We start from the raw sequence: 13,821 nt of genomic DNA on the forward strand, positions 1-13,821 counted from the left end.
GAGTGAAATTTATTCGTAGTGTGGGTTCTGCTGGCTCTCTAAATAAAAATGAAAGATTTATTTTTTTGGTTCTAAGATCATAAACTTGTAGCTTGAAAGATTGGACATTTTTACCTGTTAGCATTAATTTTATTATCATGATATCTTCTTTACTTTATTTTGAATTGTGGGGATTTCATATGATGGGTCCATTAAATAGAATACAATTGTTGTCCAAACACCGATTTAAGTGTAATAAGTTCATTATTGTTACTATATATATTTTTATTTTATATTAATTCTTAATTTTTAAATTATCTAATAGTTAAAAAAAATTAGAAATATACACTTGTTAAAAATAATTTAGACTTGTCAATCTAACATAATAAATAAATATTCTAAAATAATTTTTATTTTAATTATAAATAAAAAAAAAAAAAAATTCAAGTTTGAAATTATGCGCTCGAACTCGAGACAAAAAGTTTTTAGCTCGAGCTTGACTGGTTTATATTCATTATTGAGCATTCCTTTGTCCAATTTAATCAATAAATAAAAAGCCCAAGATCGGGGTAGGGCCATTAAATGGGTTGGGCTACTGGATGAAAAGCCCAAGTCTGATGAACCCAAAGTCCAAATATTTAGAACCCAATATCTATTTAATTATCACGGGCGACGATTAGCATCCAAGCGGTACCTAATTTACCGGCCAGTAGGGGACTGGAGGACAACAAACCGCAGAGAAGGAAGGCTCAACTTACGTGCGCTTATATATTAGGGTTGATAACTCACGTCTCTTGCTCTACATCTATTGCAGATTGCGTAAAGGAACTGATCGAGAGCTGCATCCGCACTTTTTCTCCGTTCTTCGAGTAGATACGTACGTACGCTCTCGCCTTTCTTTGTTTGCATGAATTTTTTCATAAAGTGTGCGTAGATGTTCATGTGTGTTTATGTATATTTGCCATCTCTCCCGCGATGTCTGACGTGTTTGTGATTTATTAGGATCGTTATAGATTTGTAAAACTTACGCGTCGTACTGTTTCATTGTATATTGATCGTCGATGTGGATTGATTTACTATCGGCAGTGGAGTAAAAGGTTTCTGCTTGCGGATTTTGTTGGAGATTGTTCGTGTTGTGGTACCGATATTGATTGTGTTTGGATAATTTATGAATATGTGATAGGTTTTGGTTAACCGTGAAGTCATTACTGTGTTTAAGGTCTTAACAAGATCTAGGTGTTTCGCTAATGGATATTTATATTGCAGGTGCCTTTGGAGGAAATCCTCCTATTGATTTGATTAGATCGTTAATTGCTTAAAAACCAGTGAAAATGGTGAGTATTTTTTTTCCAAGTATTTAAATTATACGCGCATTGACCGATCCTTGTTCTGATGTTGTCATCAGAATATGCGATTGTAGTTAACGATAATTCTGTTGATGTTTGCAGGTGAAGTTCACAGCAGATGAGCTCCGAAAGATTATGGACTACAAACATAATATTCGAAATATGTCTGTTATTGCCCATGTTGATCATGGTAAGGAACCGCAAACTTAGTACGATATTTATATTCAACTTGGTATTTACTAATTTCTTTGGCTTGATTAAATTGTCAGCCTAGATTTTCTCTTCGTTGATGTGTGGATCCATTCAAATTAATCATATTTTGGCAGGGAAATCGACTCTCACCGATTCTCTGGTTGCGGCTGCTGGTATTATTGCACAAGAAGTCGCTGGTGACGTTAGAATGACAGATACCCGTGCAGATGAAGCCGAACGAGGCATCACTATCAAGTCTACTGGTATCTCACTGTATTATGAAATGAGTGATGAATCTTTGAAGAACTACAAGGGAGAGCGACAAGGCAATGAGTACCTCATTAATCTTATTGATTCTCCTGGGCACGTTGATTTCTCTTCTGAAGTGACGGCTGCTCTTCGCATCACGGATGGTGCTCTTGTTGTGGTGGACTGTGTTGAAGGGGTGTGTGTCCAAACAGAGACTGTCCTCCGACAGGCTCTTGGTGAAAGAATTCGGCCTGTCTTGACAGTTAACAAGATGGACAGGTGCTTCCTTGAGCTCCAGGTTGATGGAGAGGAGGCTTACCAAACTTTCCAGAGGGTCATTGAGAATGCAAATGTGATTATGGCCACATATGAAGATCCCCTCCTTGGGGATGTCCAGGTTTATCCTGAGAAGGGTACTGTTGCTTTCTCTGCTGGTTTGCATGGGTGGGCATTTACTCTAACAAACTTTGCCAAGATGTATGCCTCCAAATTTGGTGTTGATGAGTCTAAGATGATGGAAAGGCTCTGGGGAGAGAATTATTTTGATCCCGCCACTAAGAAGTGGACTAGTAAGAGTACTGGCACTTCTACGTGCAAGCGTGGTTTTGTTCAGTTCTGTTATGAGCCTATCAAGCAGATTATCAATACTTGCATGAATGATCAGAAAGACAAGTTGTGGCCAATGCTGCAGAAGCTTGGCGTTAACATGAAGTCTGATGAGAAGGATTTGATGGGGAAGGCGTTGATGAAGCGTGTGATGCAGACCTGGCTTCCTGCTAGTAGTGCCCTCTTGGAAATGATGATCTTCCATCTTCCATCACCTGGCAAGGCTCAAAAGTACCGTGTGGAGAATCTGTATGAAGGACCCCTTGATGATGCTTATGCCACTGCTATCAGGAATTGTGATCCCGAAGGACCTCTCATGCTTTATGTGTCCAAGATGATTCCTGCCTCTGACAAGGGTAGGTTCTTTGCTTTTGGTCGTGTGTTTTCTGGTAGGGTCTCAACTGGTTTGAAGGTCAGAATCATGGGTCCTAACTATGTCCCTGGAGAGAAAAAGGACTTGTATGTCAAGAGTGTGCAGAGAACTGTTATTTGGATGGGCAAGAAGCAGGAAACTGTTGAAGATGTCCCATGTGGCAACACAGTTGCCATGGTTGGTCTGGATCAATTTATCACTAAAAATGCTACTCTGACAAATGAGAAGGAAGTGGATGCCCATCCAATTCGAGCAATGAAGTTCTCTGTCTCCCCTGTTGTGCGCGTTGCAGTACAGTGCAAGGTTGCGTCTGACCTACCAAAGCTTGTTGAAGGGTTAAAGCGTTTGGCCAAGTCCGATCCTATGGTTGTCTGTACTATTGAGGAATCAGGGGAGCATATCGTTGCTGGTGCTGGAGAACTTCATCTCGAAATTTGCTTGAAAGACTTGCAGGAAGATTTCATGGGTGGTGCTGAAATTGTAAAATCTGATCCAGTGGTTTCTTTCCGAGAGACAGTTCTTGAGAGGTCTTCTCGTACTGTTATGAGCAAATCACCTAACAAGCACAATCGTCTTTACATGGAAGCTAGACCGTTGGAAGAGGGTCTTGCTGAGGCCATTGATGAAGGACGTATTGGTCCAAGGGATGATCCTAAGGTTCGCTCAAAGATCTTAGCAGAGGAGTTTAAATGGGACAAGGAGCTGGCGAAGAAGATTTGGTGCTTTGGTCCTGAGACCATTGGTCCAAACATGGTGGTTGACATGTGTAAGGGAGTCCAATACCTTAATGAAATCAAGGATTCTGTTGTTGCTGGTTTCCAGTGGGCTTCCAAGGAAGGACCATTGGCTGAAGAAAACATGAGAGGCATTTGTTTTGAGGTCTGTGATGTTGTTCTCCATGCTGATGCTATTCACCGAGGTGGTGGTCAGATTATTCCTACTGCTAGAAGGGTTGTTTATGCATCCCAGATCACTGCCAAGCCTCGTCTTTTGGAGCCCGTGTACCTTGTGGAGATCCAGGCACCAGAGCAAGCTCTTGGTGGTATTTACAGTGTCTTGAACCAGAAGCGTGGTCATGTGTTTGAAGAGATGCAAAGGCCTGGAACCCCTCTGTACAATATCAAGGCTTACTTGCCGGTTATAGAGTCATTTGGGTTCTCAAGCACCTTGAGAGCTGCTACCTCTGGTCAGGCATTCCCTCAGTGCGTGTTTGACCACTGGGACATGATGTCGTCTGATCCACTGGAATCAGGATCTCAGGCAGCTACTCTTGTTGCTGATATTCGAAAGAGGAAAGGTCTGAAAGAGCAGATGACACCTCTCTCTGAGTTCGAGGATAAGCTTTGAGTCATGGGATGTTGAGTTTTGTGGTAGCAATTACAATCAGCAGCTCTGCCTCCGGGCAGTATAATTCGTTTAGTTCAATTTTTATTCTTTTTCCCATGGGATAATGAGTTCTAGCCAAAAACTGTTTGTTTAATTGGTTTGGGACTTCTCGTTTATTACCAGAACGCGACATGCCTTAGATCGTTTTTTCCCAGTAGAACGAATCATCTAAGAGATTTTGTGATGTTTTCTTTTAAAAGGGGCTTATTTTTTAATCGTTTTATAGTCTTTACAATTATATGATTTTGAAAACTTGTTAATCAAACATTAACGGGACATATAACCTAACTTATATGTAAAGCAGGTTTAGTCAACAGACAAGTAAATTTTCTATTATAAATTTTATTTTATTTTTAATTAATTTAATATACACACGCAATATGTACGAGGATAATATTATATATTTTATTTTAGAAAAAAATGTATAATATATTTGTTGAATGGATTAAAAGATGAAATAAATTTTTAGAACAAAAAATTTGATCTGGGATTTAATACCCTACGATAGCGTTAAAAAAGATGAGAAATCGCGCTTGAAGCGTAGCGACTACGACCAATTAATCATGGCGGCGTTGTGCTCTCCCTCTCTGCTATTTTCAAGCGGCAAGTGAATAGGTACTCTCGGAAGTTGCTTAAACATGGATCGCAAAGACCTTCGAACTCCACAAGGTTGGCTATTTGTATAGTTCTTGTCATGAAATTCCCAGTTCGTGCTCTTCTTTCAATTATCCCCATCAAAATTTCATCCTGTTTCCTCCGGGGTACCTGTATATGCTTTTGATCTTTAGTAATTCATAATTTTGCAGGCGAAATCGCTCGGATTCTCGTAGAGTTCCTGGAGGTTGCCATCACTTCGGTCATTTTCCTCAAGGGAATCTACCCAAATGGTAAATTTGAAGTTCTATGGAGATAGATTCTCTGCGTTGATTTTCCTTCTTGTTTTAAATTGACTGAAAATCCGACTCTGGGTTATGTGAAAATGAAAAAATTCACATGTAGGAGCTTTTGAGAGGCGGCGATACATGAATGTAGTGGTTCATAAAGCTAGACACCCTCAGCTGAATGAATATATTCATACTGCTGTTGTTGCGCTCCTACCTTTCATCAACAAGGTTCGTTTTTAGTATTCAATTTGCCGCAGAACATGCTGATTTCCTATATTATGGTAATGTTTTACTGTTTCTCCAATTAGGGTTTGGTTGATAGAGTTGCGGTGATTTTCTTTGATGATGGTGATGTGCCTATTGAGAGATTTGTTTTCAAGCTTAATGTGAATCAATCTTATAATTCGAAGGTGGAAGGAGCTAACCTGGAGTTCTCTCTTAGGTCCTTCTTGATTAAACTGCCTGTATCAGAACCTCTGACGAAGGTTCTTCCACGCAGTAAGTATGGATGTGTGTAGCTTTTCTTGGATTTATCAGTGCAAATGTCGTTAGTTATAATTTCTTATTGTTTCTGCAATGCCGAAAATTGATCAACCATGATGGCTTGGACTAGAATAAGTGGAAGTAGTGTATAACAGCCAAATCACTTTTTGTGAGAAGGCTCAATTTGGTGATTTTGAAATAGGATGCAAGCAGAAAGAGTGTCAAAGTATCGATATTTCAGTTGAGATCGCTTTGGTGCAATTTAGTATCAGATTAGGAGCTTGTACTCTGTAATGGCAATTGTTTCGGGTTCATCTAAAAATTAACAGTAAAAGTGTCTGTTTTGGTGGAAAATCAAGGATCTAATGTTAACATGACTTTCAAGGCAAATTGTGATAAAAGATTTTGACTGAAGTTGCGAGTATTTTCCCATTTTAACTTGGATGTATCAGTGAATCTTTGAACGAGTTTGTTATTCATTTTTTAACAGATTGCAGGTGGGAAATCATGGCTTACTTCCGCTCTCTGCCTGAGGCTAGCACCAGCAAAGACGCAGAAATGTGGATCCCAACAGACACAAAGCAGTGGCAGCAACCACCAACAATAATCCCCATCAAGTCCATGAGCAGTGAACCTTTAGGTTTGCAGCTGTATCTAGAACACCCAAGTCTCTCTGAGCCGAAGAATGAGGTAAGGTTGCCCGGAAGTGTAAATGCTTGAACGGCTCTAGGAAATCAAAATGTCTTAAGACAAAGTCTTATGAGTATGAGCTTATCAGTTTTGGTTTTCTTGTAGGAGAAATGAATTTCCTCAAAGTAAAGGGGGGCGGCATTATTATTTCTGACAATGAATTAACTTCTCGTGGTGATTGCCTCTTGTTGTGGCTCTGGCCTGATCTGCCACCAGAATTATACCAATCAATGATGCAAACAAGGGACGTCAGGGGATAATTGCAGCACTGGTGGGTGGAGGATTTTCAGGCCCCTGCTTCATGTTTATAAACTCAAAGCTTCACTCACGGTCAACACAGTATAAACAATGGGATTAGTTTCTCATAGATCATACCTGAATTAGAAAACTCCTGCCATTTGTTTCTCACCCCAAGATTGCAACTTATAGTCAGTGAATCACCGATCGTGCAGTTATGAATATGCTCACCGTTTTTTACTCGCCTTATTTTGTATTTAAGTGAAGGATCACCCATTCTCCTATCTAGTGCTGGAACTTCTGTGAAGTAAATCTTCACATAGTTGTTTTTTTGTTCAAAGGTTCGGTAGATAACTATGATGAATTTTGGAAAATCTTAGAAGTACTCAAACTTGTGCAGATGTGTAATATTATTATTATTTCCCAGTTACTTCCTAAGCTCAGTAATCAACAATATCAGAACTTAGTGTTTGCACCATCTTTTCTTGTTTTTTCATCTTATTTCTTACTAATGTCTACAATACATTTTGTTTTCCTGGGGGGGTTGGTTCAGTGGCACAGGAAAAGAGGACAAGATGCCATAATTCACTCGCAAGAAAATTCAGTGGGACAAACAATAAAAAAAAATATGATGCTACATAGAGTACATATACCAAAATTGATTTCTTCTACAGTTACAAGAAAAATGAATCGCCTAACCGCTAACCTCAGAGGTGAGTTTTATAAGTTGAGATGTCTGTCTCTTCATCTGTCGGTGAACCAATCATCGGTTAAAGAAACCTGGACCAGCTCGTGCGAGAAGTTCCTCCCCAGCATCCACACCCATCTTTATCATATCATCATAAGCATACGGACCTTCTCGAGAGGTTTCAAGTACTGTGAGGGGTATTCAAGAAAGGATCAAAAGCTTAAATTCATAATTCAAAATAGAAATGATAGAACCATAACCAGTGGAGACAATCGGAGAATGTAAAGATCGTTGATCTCATACCTTGGGTTCCATCAGGGGATGCTACCAACGCTTTGAATATACAATTGCCATCTGCATCTCGACGTGCATATCCAGCAATTGGGGTGCGACAAGACCCCTCAAGTTTCTCCAGGAAAGCCCTCTCACATGAAACAGCTAATCTGGTGTCCTCGTGATTCAACGATGCTAAGTAGCTAGCCTGGACAGTCACACTTCAATCAGAGAAGAACACAAATAAATAGTATCTAAAGAAAGACTAAATGCAGCTAAGAACCCAATAAGTTCCAAGAGATTTGGATCAATTGCATTGATGCCAAAAAAAGGGGATCAGAACTCTATTCTTTGTCCTGCTGACATCAAAATGATTCTTTAGTTGGGCGACTTTGGCACAGTTGAACATACCATCTTTTCATCATCACTTCTGCATGCAATTCCAATAGCCCCTTGAGCTACGGCAGGAAGCATATCATCAATGGACAGCACAGAAGTTACATTTTCAGTCATATTTAGACGTTTGAGCCCTGCTAATGCCAGTAGTGTTGCTTGGACAACACCCTCATTCAATTTTCTTAACCTTGTCTGAACATTGCCCCGAAAATTCTCAAGCACCTATTGCAATAATTGAATCAGAACACATGCAAGTGAAGTTAAAGAGAAGTGTCACGGATAAATATCAGTTTTTGATTAATCACTCGTAAAGAACAACATTAAGTGTGCCAGAAAAAAGCACCGAGCTCATACTCAGCATGGCAACATGTCGTACTAAGTGCAGTTTTAAAGAATATCCTAATTGAGTCTGAAAAACTTAATTAGCAACAAAAAGTAGCTTGGTGAAATGGAGGATTTTATTTCATGACTTCTACTCCATTTCTGAGAAGAAACTTTTATCTCCTCTAACATATGATGTATGCAAAGTTCTACAGAATATATGCATGTCAGAGCTAGGAGTTGGAGATTATGAGAACCCCCAACAATCCCAAAAGAATAGTGACCAAGGAAAGAACAGTACAAGTTATCATAAAGCCCAACAAAGGATATTGAATTGCAATACCAAGAGAATAATATGAATCATTTGTATCAATCATCGCATAATATTTTAAGAGCACTTAATGCAGAATCAACTTGCATTGAGCTTGAATCCTTTAAGATGTGATCTTTCTCATGGTCATGCAATTTAACATTACAAGTCTTGGTCACTTCAATATAGGTAGCACGAGAAGTAGATATTATCTTTTAGGTTCGAAATCGAAGCATAAAGATACAAAAGTTACATACATGACACAATACAAATAAAAATCAAGATAAAGCAAAAGAAAACCAGCATAAAAATAATGAAATATCAAATGAAGCTGTCTCAATAGGTAGTTTTCAATTAACAAAACAAAAAAGGTTGGCATGCTGTAATTAGGGAATGCAAAGTGGGTTAATAATACGCTTACCTTTAGTGATGGGTATCTGTTGAGAAGTTGAGACTTTCTTCTCAGTGAAGCAGTGCCCACAGTGCTCCCTGCAGGAAGCTCAGCCAGGGAGGCTGCTGTCAAGCAAATAAAAGCATCACGAACATCTTCCCGTGGAAGATTGCAAGGTAGAATTGTCTTGTCTGGAAGATACGTGGGGACATCTTTCATTGAGTGGACAGCAATATCAATTTCACTATTAATGAGTGCTTCATCGATTTCTTTAGTAAATAAGCCCTTCCCACCTATATCTGCTAGCGGTTGACTCAAAATTTTGTCACCTGTGGTTTTAATTATTACAATTTGTATTGCCCCCTCCTCAGCTAGCTCAGGGTGTGATTCGATTAGTTTATCTCTGGTTTCATAAGCTTGGGCAAGAGCCAGTGGGCTGTCCTACACAAAGAACGGTAAGATGAAATCATTCAGTAAATAATGCAGAAACTGTACTTGAAAGTCTTCATTGAGAATTACATGGAAAGACAAAAATCTGAAAGTACATTAATATCCTATGTCAAACATCAGTAAGAACGATTGTGAAAGGGAGGTTCTTCTGCTACTAACTTATCAACGCACAATTCTTCTCCTGCTAAGTCAAACTAGATTAGCCCATAATCAGTTACTTCATAATCAATTGCCGCACCTAACGTCTTCCACATAAAACATTGTCAGCCAAAAAAGGCAAAAAAAGTAAGAGAAGAGTTCCAACTTCCAACTGAAATAACTGAGAACTCAAATTACTTTCTGCAGATTTCCCCCACCCTCTGCCCCTCTTATAAAGTTTCTTTCCAATGGACAATCTAACAAACTCAAACTAAAGATGCAGTTTTTATTATGATTACAACTAACTCAATTCAACCTAAAGATGCACTTTTTATTACAACCATAACTAACCCATCAGCAATGCAAGACGAGATCTTCCAAGAATCAGTTATTAGACAGAGTTCTAGCTCAAGCAGATTCTTTAACTGTTAATCAACACTAAAACTTCACATCTAACAAAAAAAAAAGCCAAACCCAGAAACCCAAACCGGAACAAAGAAGGAACTTCACCTTCCCCGAGTGCCGATTCTGATCACTGCAGTCTTCGTCCTAGTCTTCTCCTCAACAGAAACCGAAGCCCTGGTGACCAAAACTCGGCCGCGTCGGGTAAAAGCTGGAGACTTACTGGCCGGTAAAGAACAACCGAGAGCTGAAACTGAAGCAGCAGTAAAATTAGAGCAAAGGGGCCTTGTTTTCAGCCCACAAGGAGCTTGACTTGCAGAAGCTATGGCGGTTTCCATTGGGGAGGAGATGAATAAGGATAGCGTTGAAGAGTGTGTTCTTGATTTGATTTTGAGGGGTTTTAGGATTTGGGTCGGAAGGCCTTTCTCTTTCACCCCAAGATCTTAGACCACTTTGATTGGGCTTTTTTCAACTTATCCTCCAGCTCAGCGAAACAGGCCTTAATATCAAATCCTAAAAGAGCTCAATTGGCCCCACTCACTTGCCATTCAGCCATTCATGGATTGCCACGTCATTTCCTACCTTACTACTTATTAGTGTATCATTAACTAGTAGTAATATTACATTTAGGAAATGGAGTATTTTTGTCAAAATTATATTTAGTTAAAAGAAATCAATTATAGGATAAATGTATTTTTTTAAATTATATATCAATCATATGATAAATATATTGCATTTATTATATAATTTATTCAGGCTCGATCAAGGTCCATTTGAATTAAAATTTCACTTGGGAAATATATAAGGTGTCAATCAACAAATAATAATAATAATAGTCTATACAAATTCAAAGATGTTAGATATAATTCTTTAAACTATACAAAAATATACGTGCAATTATATCAAACTTTAGAGAAAGACAGAGTAGTTATTCCCTAAGACCGTGTTTACTTTTTTGCACTACTTATTCCCCCTTAGGATTAATTTAGGACTATTATTGGGATTGTGCCAATTGAGATAAAGTACTGGGCTGTTTACTACCCCGGATAAGAACGACAATATATTCTTACAACTCTAGTTCTATTACCTTTTTGCCCCTAGAATTTTGTTTCACTTCAAGCTGAGTTTTCCTCCACATATGCTTGACTTCCACCAATTTTTTGTGCTAAGAAATGAAAAACAAAAGAATCAACCCATTATTTTGATTTGGAGTAAAAGAACAAAAGTGAGGCGCAAAATAGAAATATTAACATACATTTGAAAGTTTAATAATTTATCAAAAACTTCATTAACTCCTTAAAGCACAAGTTGATAAGAAATTGAAATGAAGAAAAGCACAAGCATTCGGGAATTCAAGCCATATTCAGTGTGTTTTTTATCAGTAATTTTTTTTTAAACTGTCTACAATACAACCGAGTGCAATAGCATAACAAATCTCCCCAATCATTACATAGCAACAACGGTAGCAATACATTGCAGAGCTCAAGAAGAGCAACAACACATGCAAATCGTAGTGCTTTTTACACAACTTCGCATGCTTCCTCTCAGATTGTCCCTAAGACCACAACTATTTCCGACTTTTCCTAACATAAAATCTATAAATCCAATGCAAAGAAGTCCTACATTGGATCATCATGATGGACCCTCTTCATCCTGTATGTTTCCATCTCTTCATCCTGTATGCTTCCATATCTTCAGCTGTGACCTGAGAAACACAAAATGCTCAAATTCGTCAACAAGGCAAAAGTTGTTGCTCAAACAAGAGTATGAACTATAAAGAAACTATAGAACCCCACAGTGAGACGCCAATAGTTAGCTATATCTATCTCATCAAATGCACTACCATCTCAATGTTGTGAAATATTTGGGTTACATTAGGTGTTCCCTGGAGTAGTATGAATAAGCCAAGAATTTATGTACTCTGATTCACCATTGAAGCTAACTAGCATATAGCGTCCGATTTATCAGTGAATATAATAGGTTTCTTCCTGCTTCTTGCTACATTATATGGGAAACATAAACGAGATTTCAAACATAAAAGAATCCACTCTGAAACTTTAAAGCAATTCTCTGTTCTGTTTAATGTTTACTGGTCTAATATTCCATCATCATATGCATAGATAAGTTGATGAATTTCTTTGGATTCACTAGTAATGCGGTCAGCGATGCAGCTCTCATGCAACAGTTTGGTAGAACATCATATGAAAGCAAGAACCCAGGCTCGGTTTAATGGAAGCTTCCACTTTCCTCACATCCACAGGCACTTATTTCTTCTTTATTTCTTTTTGCGTTTCTTTTTTTCTTTAAATAACAAACACCAGTGGCATTTCTTCAGCAACTATTCTACTACATCTGCAGTGAATTTCATTCTTAAAAGATGAAATGGAAGACTGAGGAGGGTCACAGAGCTACTTAAGCACCTAAAGTTGATATACCTACAGTCTACAGAGGCTTGAATTTTAATAACTAATATTGATAAGCAATTCAAGAAAGAACACTCCTTTTCCCATTGACTTAAAAAGAGTCGGAGCCTCCAAATCACAACCATTTTGAACATAAGCCCCTATCATGGCGTTCCAAGAAAGAACACTCCTTTTCCCATTTTCAGAAATTGTATTCCCTACTCTTCTCGACGTTTTTGCATTTCCCATACAAATAAATGATTATAATATTCACATAATCACAATCTAAATTATCGCAGTGGAAGTCGTTTGCACATTGTGTCAATAGATGCAACCATTTCTCAGTGTGGGGAGTATTAAGGATTGAACATGCAGATTGAACACTAACCATGGTATCACTTTCAGGCTGCAGATTTTCCTTCAGCATTACCATAAACAGCTTCAAGGCTTTTTCAGCCAATCCCAGTCTAGCATACCCAGAAATCAAAGAAGTCCAACAACAAACCAAATTTCTATGAGGCATTTCATCAAATACTTGACGAGTTGAAACTAAATCCTTAACTGCCTTGACATGAGCCATGAGCAGACCATTGCAAACAAAAGGATCAAACATAAAACCTTCTTGTACTTACAACATGTACTTACAGCAGAATATCAACCTCATCAAAAAAACTATGCGGAAAATATGTACTTACACATCGGCCGAAGTCGACGGGATCGACCCCTTTTTCATCGGAATCTTCTCTCTAAGATTCCGGCGTCGTCCCAAGGAATTTCTGGGCATATCATATACCGTTGCAACCCTCTCACCAAGACGAACATTTTCATACCATAAATTTGGATTTTTATTGATAGGAAAGAGTGGGCTCCGACTACGAACTCTGAACGATTTTCGCCTCGATTTATCGTCATTCGGATGAATTCCGATCGCGGACTACCATCATTTAATTCGCCTCGTCCTGGCGGTGACCAGCCTCGCCAATTTTCATCAAGGATTGGCTTAGGTTCGAACAATTTCCTTCTCGCGCCACCGCTCAATGCCGTGCGCAAGGTAGTACAACTCCCTCCATACCGGCCTGTCCAATATGGATCAAAATGCACTCTCTCATTTTCGTTTTGTTTTTAACAAAAAGATCAATGGGCAAAGAGGCATGATTCGAAATATAATTTGAAGAATAAAGGGGCAAATTAGGGAAAGAAGAATGCAGTGTTCGGGATAATTTAATCCCAATCTTGGAGACCGGATTGTAATCCAGCACTAATACAGCATAGGACCGGGCTTTGGTCGTCAATCACGGGCCAATTTGCAAGTAAACGGCTATATATCGACGATTATATCAGATATCCCTTGTATTCCACATGAGCAAACATGGCCTAGATTTATTAAACTTGGTCATATTACAATAAATAATTATGGGATTGTCAAAAGTATTTGTTAGCATCCTAACTTGTTTTTTCATACGGCATAATAAGAATTAGAAACAAGTTAAGATCATTAATTGAAATTCACTGAAATTGACATTTGAGACTGTAACATTACACCTTTCTAAGCCTCTCTTAGGAGGATTCAATTATAATATTAGGTGTTTGATATGAATATAGACCAAAAAAAATTATACGGATAG

The 13,821-nt window shown here is 38.5% G+C and overlaps 4 protein-coding genes across 7 annotated transcripts; 2 read left to right on the forward strand and 2 right to left on the reverse strand.

Moving 5' to 3' along the window:
- The first annotated feature begins 661 nt into the window (after positions 1 to 661).
- On the forward strand, positions 662 to 4,346 carry LOC105176517 (elongation factor 2). 2 transcript variants are annotated; one of them, XM_088877076.1, is made up of 5 exons: positions 662 to 856; positions 1,066 to 1,117; positions 1,246 to 1,313; positions 1,428 to 1,515; positions 1,652 to 4,346. In XM_088877076.1, exons 3-5 carry the CDS (start codon positions 1,311 to 1,313, stop codon positions 4,090 to 4,092), a joined length of 2,532 nt encoding a protein of 843 aa, XP_088733202.1. In that variant the 5' UTR covers positions 662 to 856; positions 1,066 to 1,117; positions 1,246 to 1,310; the 3' UTR covers positions 4,093 to 4,346. The 2 variants fall into 2 exon arrangements, with proteins under 2 accessions (XP_088733202.1, XP_011097640.1); XM_011099338.3 differs by lacking the exon at positions 1,066 to 1,117.
- Positions 4,347 to 4,602: 256 nt separating this feature from the next.
- Positions 4,603 to 6,903, forward strand: REV7 (DNA-binding HORMA family protein). 2 transcript variants are annotated; one of them, XM_011099342.3, is made up of 6 exons: positions 4,603 to 4,800; positions 4,938 to 5,018; positions 5,131 to 5,243; positions 5,426 to 5,513; positions 5,989 to 6,188; positions 6,294 to 6,903. In XM_011099342.3, the coding sequence occupies exons 1-6, from the start codon at positions 4,770 to 4,772 to the stop codon at positions 6,300 to 6,302; spliced, it is 522 nt and encodes a 173-aa protein (XP_011097644.1). In that variant the 5' UTR covers positions 4,603 to 4,769; the 3' UTR covers positions 6,303 to 6,903. The 2 variants fall into 2 exon arrangements, with proteins under 2 accessions (XP_011097644.1, XP_011097643.1); XM_011099341.3 differs by having other exon boundaries at positions 4,607 to 4,800; positions 5,324 to 5,513.
- Positions 6,904 to 6,991: 88 nt separating this feature from the next.
- On the reverse strand, positions 6,992 to 10,227 carry LOC105176519 (porphobilinogen deaminase, chloroplastic). The gene is made up of 5 exons (XM_011099340.3): positions 9,903 to 10,227; positions 8,835 to 9,240; positions 7,798 to 8,004; positions 7,417 to 7,594; positions 6,992 to 7,301 (listed from the first exon to the last, which is right to left on the reverse strand). Exons 1-5 carry the CDS (start codon positions 10,130 to 10,132, stop codon positions 7,189 to 7,191), a joined length of 1,134 nt encoding a protein of 377 aa, XP_011097642.1. The 5' UTR covers positions 10,133 to 10,227; the 3' UTR covers positions 6,992 to 7,188.
- Positions 10,228 to 11,145: 918 nt separating this feature from the next.
- On the reverse strand, positions 11,146 to 13,502 carry LOC105176521 (uncharacterized). Of its 2 annotated transcripts, none has more exons than XR_016063557.1 (3): positions 12,892 to 13,502; positions 12,585 to 12,757; positions 11,146 to 11,499 (listed from the first exon to the last, which is right to left on the reverse strand). XR_016063557.1 is itself a non-coding variant. In XM_020698751.2 (3 exons), the coding sequence occupies exons 1-3, from the start codon at positions 12,978 to 12,980 to the stop codon at positions 11,443 to 11,445; spliced, it is 225 nt and encodes a 74-aa protein (XP_020554410.1). In that variant the 5' UTR covers positions 12,981 to 13,502; the 3' UTR covers positions 11,146 to 11,442. The 2 variants fall into 2 exon arrangements, 1 of the variants encoding a protein (XP_020554410.1); XM_020698751.2 differs by having other exon boundaries at positions 12,585 to 12,663.
- Between the last annotated feature and the right edge of the window lie 319 nt (positions 13,503 to 13,821).

Source organism: Sesamum indicum, linkage group LG13, assembly GCF_026168435.1.
Source record: "Sesamum indicum cultivar Baizhima isolate 11 linkage group LG13, ASM2616843v1, whole genome shotgun sequence".
In the NCBI taxonomy this organism is placed as follows: domain Eukaryota; kingdom Viridiplantae; phylum Streptophyta; class Magnoliopsida; order Lamiales; family Pedaliaceae; genus Sesamum; species Sesamum indicum.

Bases quoted from the DNA above. Each gene is read 5' to 3' on its own strand.
- REV7 (XM_011099341.3), top strand. From the start codon at position 4,770: ATGGATCGCAAAGACCTTCGAACTCCACAAG. The intron at 4,801-4,937 runs GTTGGCTATTTG...ATAATTTTGCAG, and splicing joins AGACCTTCGAACTCCACAAG to GCGAAATCGCTCGGATTCTC. The intron at 5,514-5,988 runs GTAAGTATGGAT...ATTTTTTAACAG, and splicing joins GACGAAGGTTCTTCCACGCA to ATTGCAGGTGGGAAATCATG.
- LOC105176517 (XM_088877076.1), top strand. The intron at 1,516-1,651 runs GTAAGGAACCGC...ATATTTTGGCAG, and splicing joins TATTGCCCATGTTGATCATG to GGAAATCGACTCTCACCGAT.
- LOC105176519 (XM_011099340.3), bottom strand. From the start codon at position 10,132: ATGGAAACCGCCATAGCTTCTGCAAGTCAAGCTCCTTGTGGGCTGAAA. The intron at 8,005-8,834 runs GTAAGCGTATTA...TTATTGCAATAG, and splicing joins ACAGATACCCATCACTAAAG to GTGCTTGAGAATTTTCGGGG. The intron at 7,302-7,416 runs GTATGAGATCAA...TACCCCTCACAG, and splicing joins ATCCCCTGATGGAACCCAAG to TACTTGAAACCTCTCGAGAA.
- LOC105176521 (XM_020698751.2), bottom strand. From the start codon at position 12,980: ATGCCCAGAAATTCCTTGGGACGACGCCGGAATCTTAGAGAGAAGATT. The intron at 12,664-12,891 runs GTAAGTACATAT...TGGGTATGCTAG, and splicing joins CCGTCGACTTCGGCCGATGT to ACTGGGATTGGCTGAAAAAG. The intron at 11,500-12,584 runs GTTAGTGTTCAA...TGTGTTTCTCAG, and splicing joins AGCCTGAAAGTGATACCATG to GTCACAGCTGAAGATATGGA.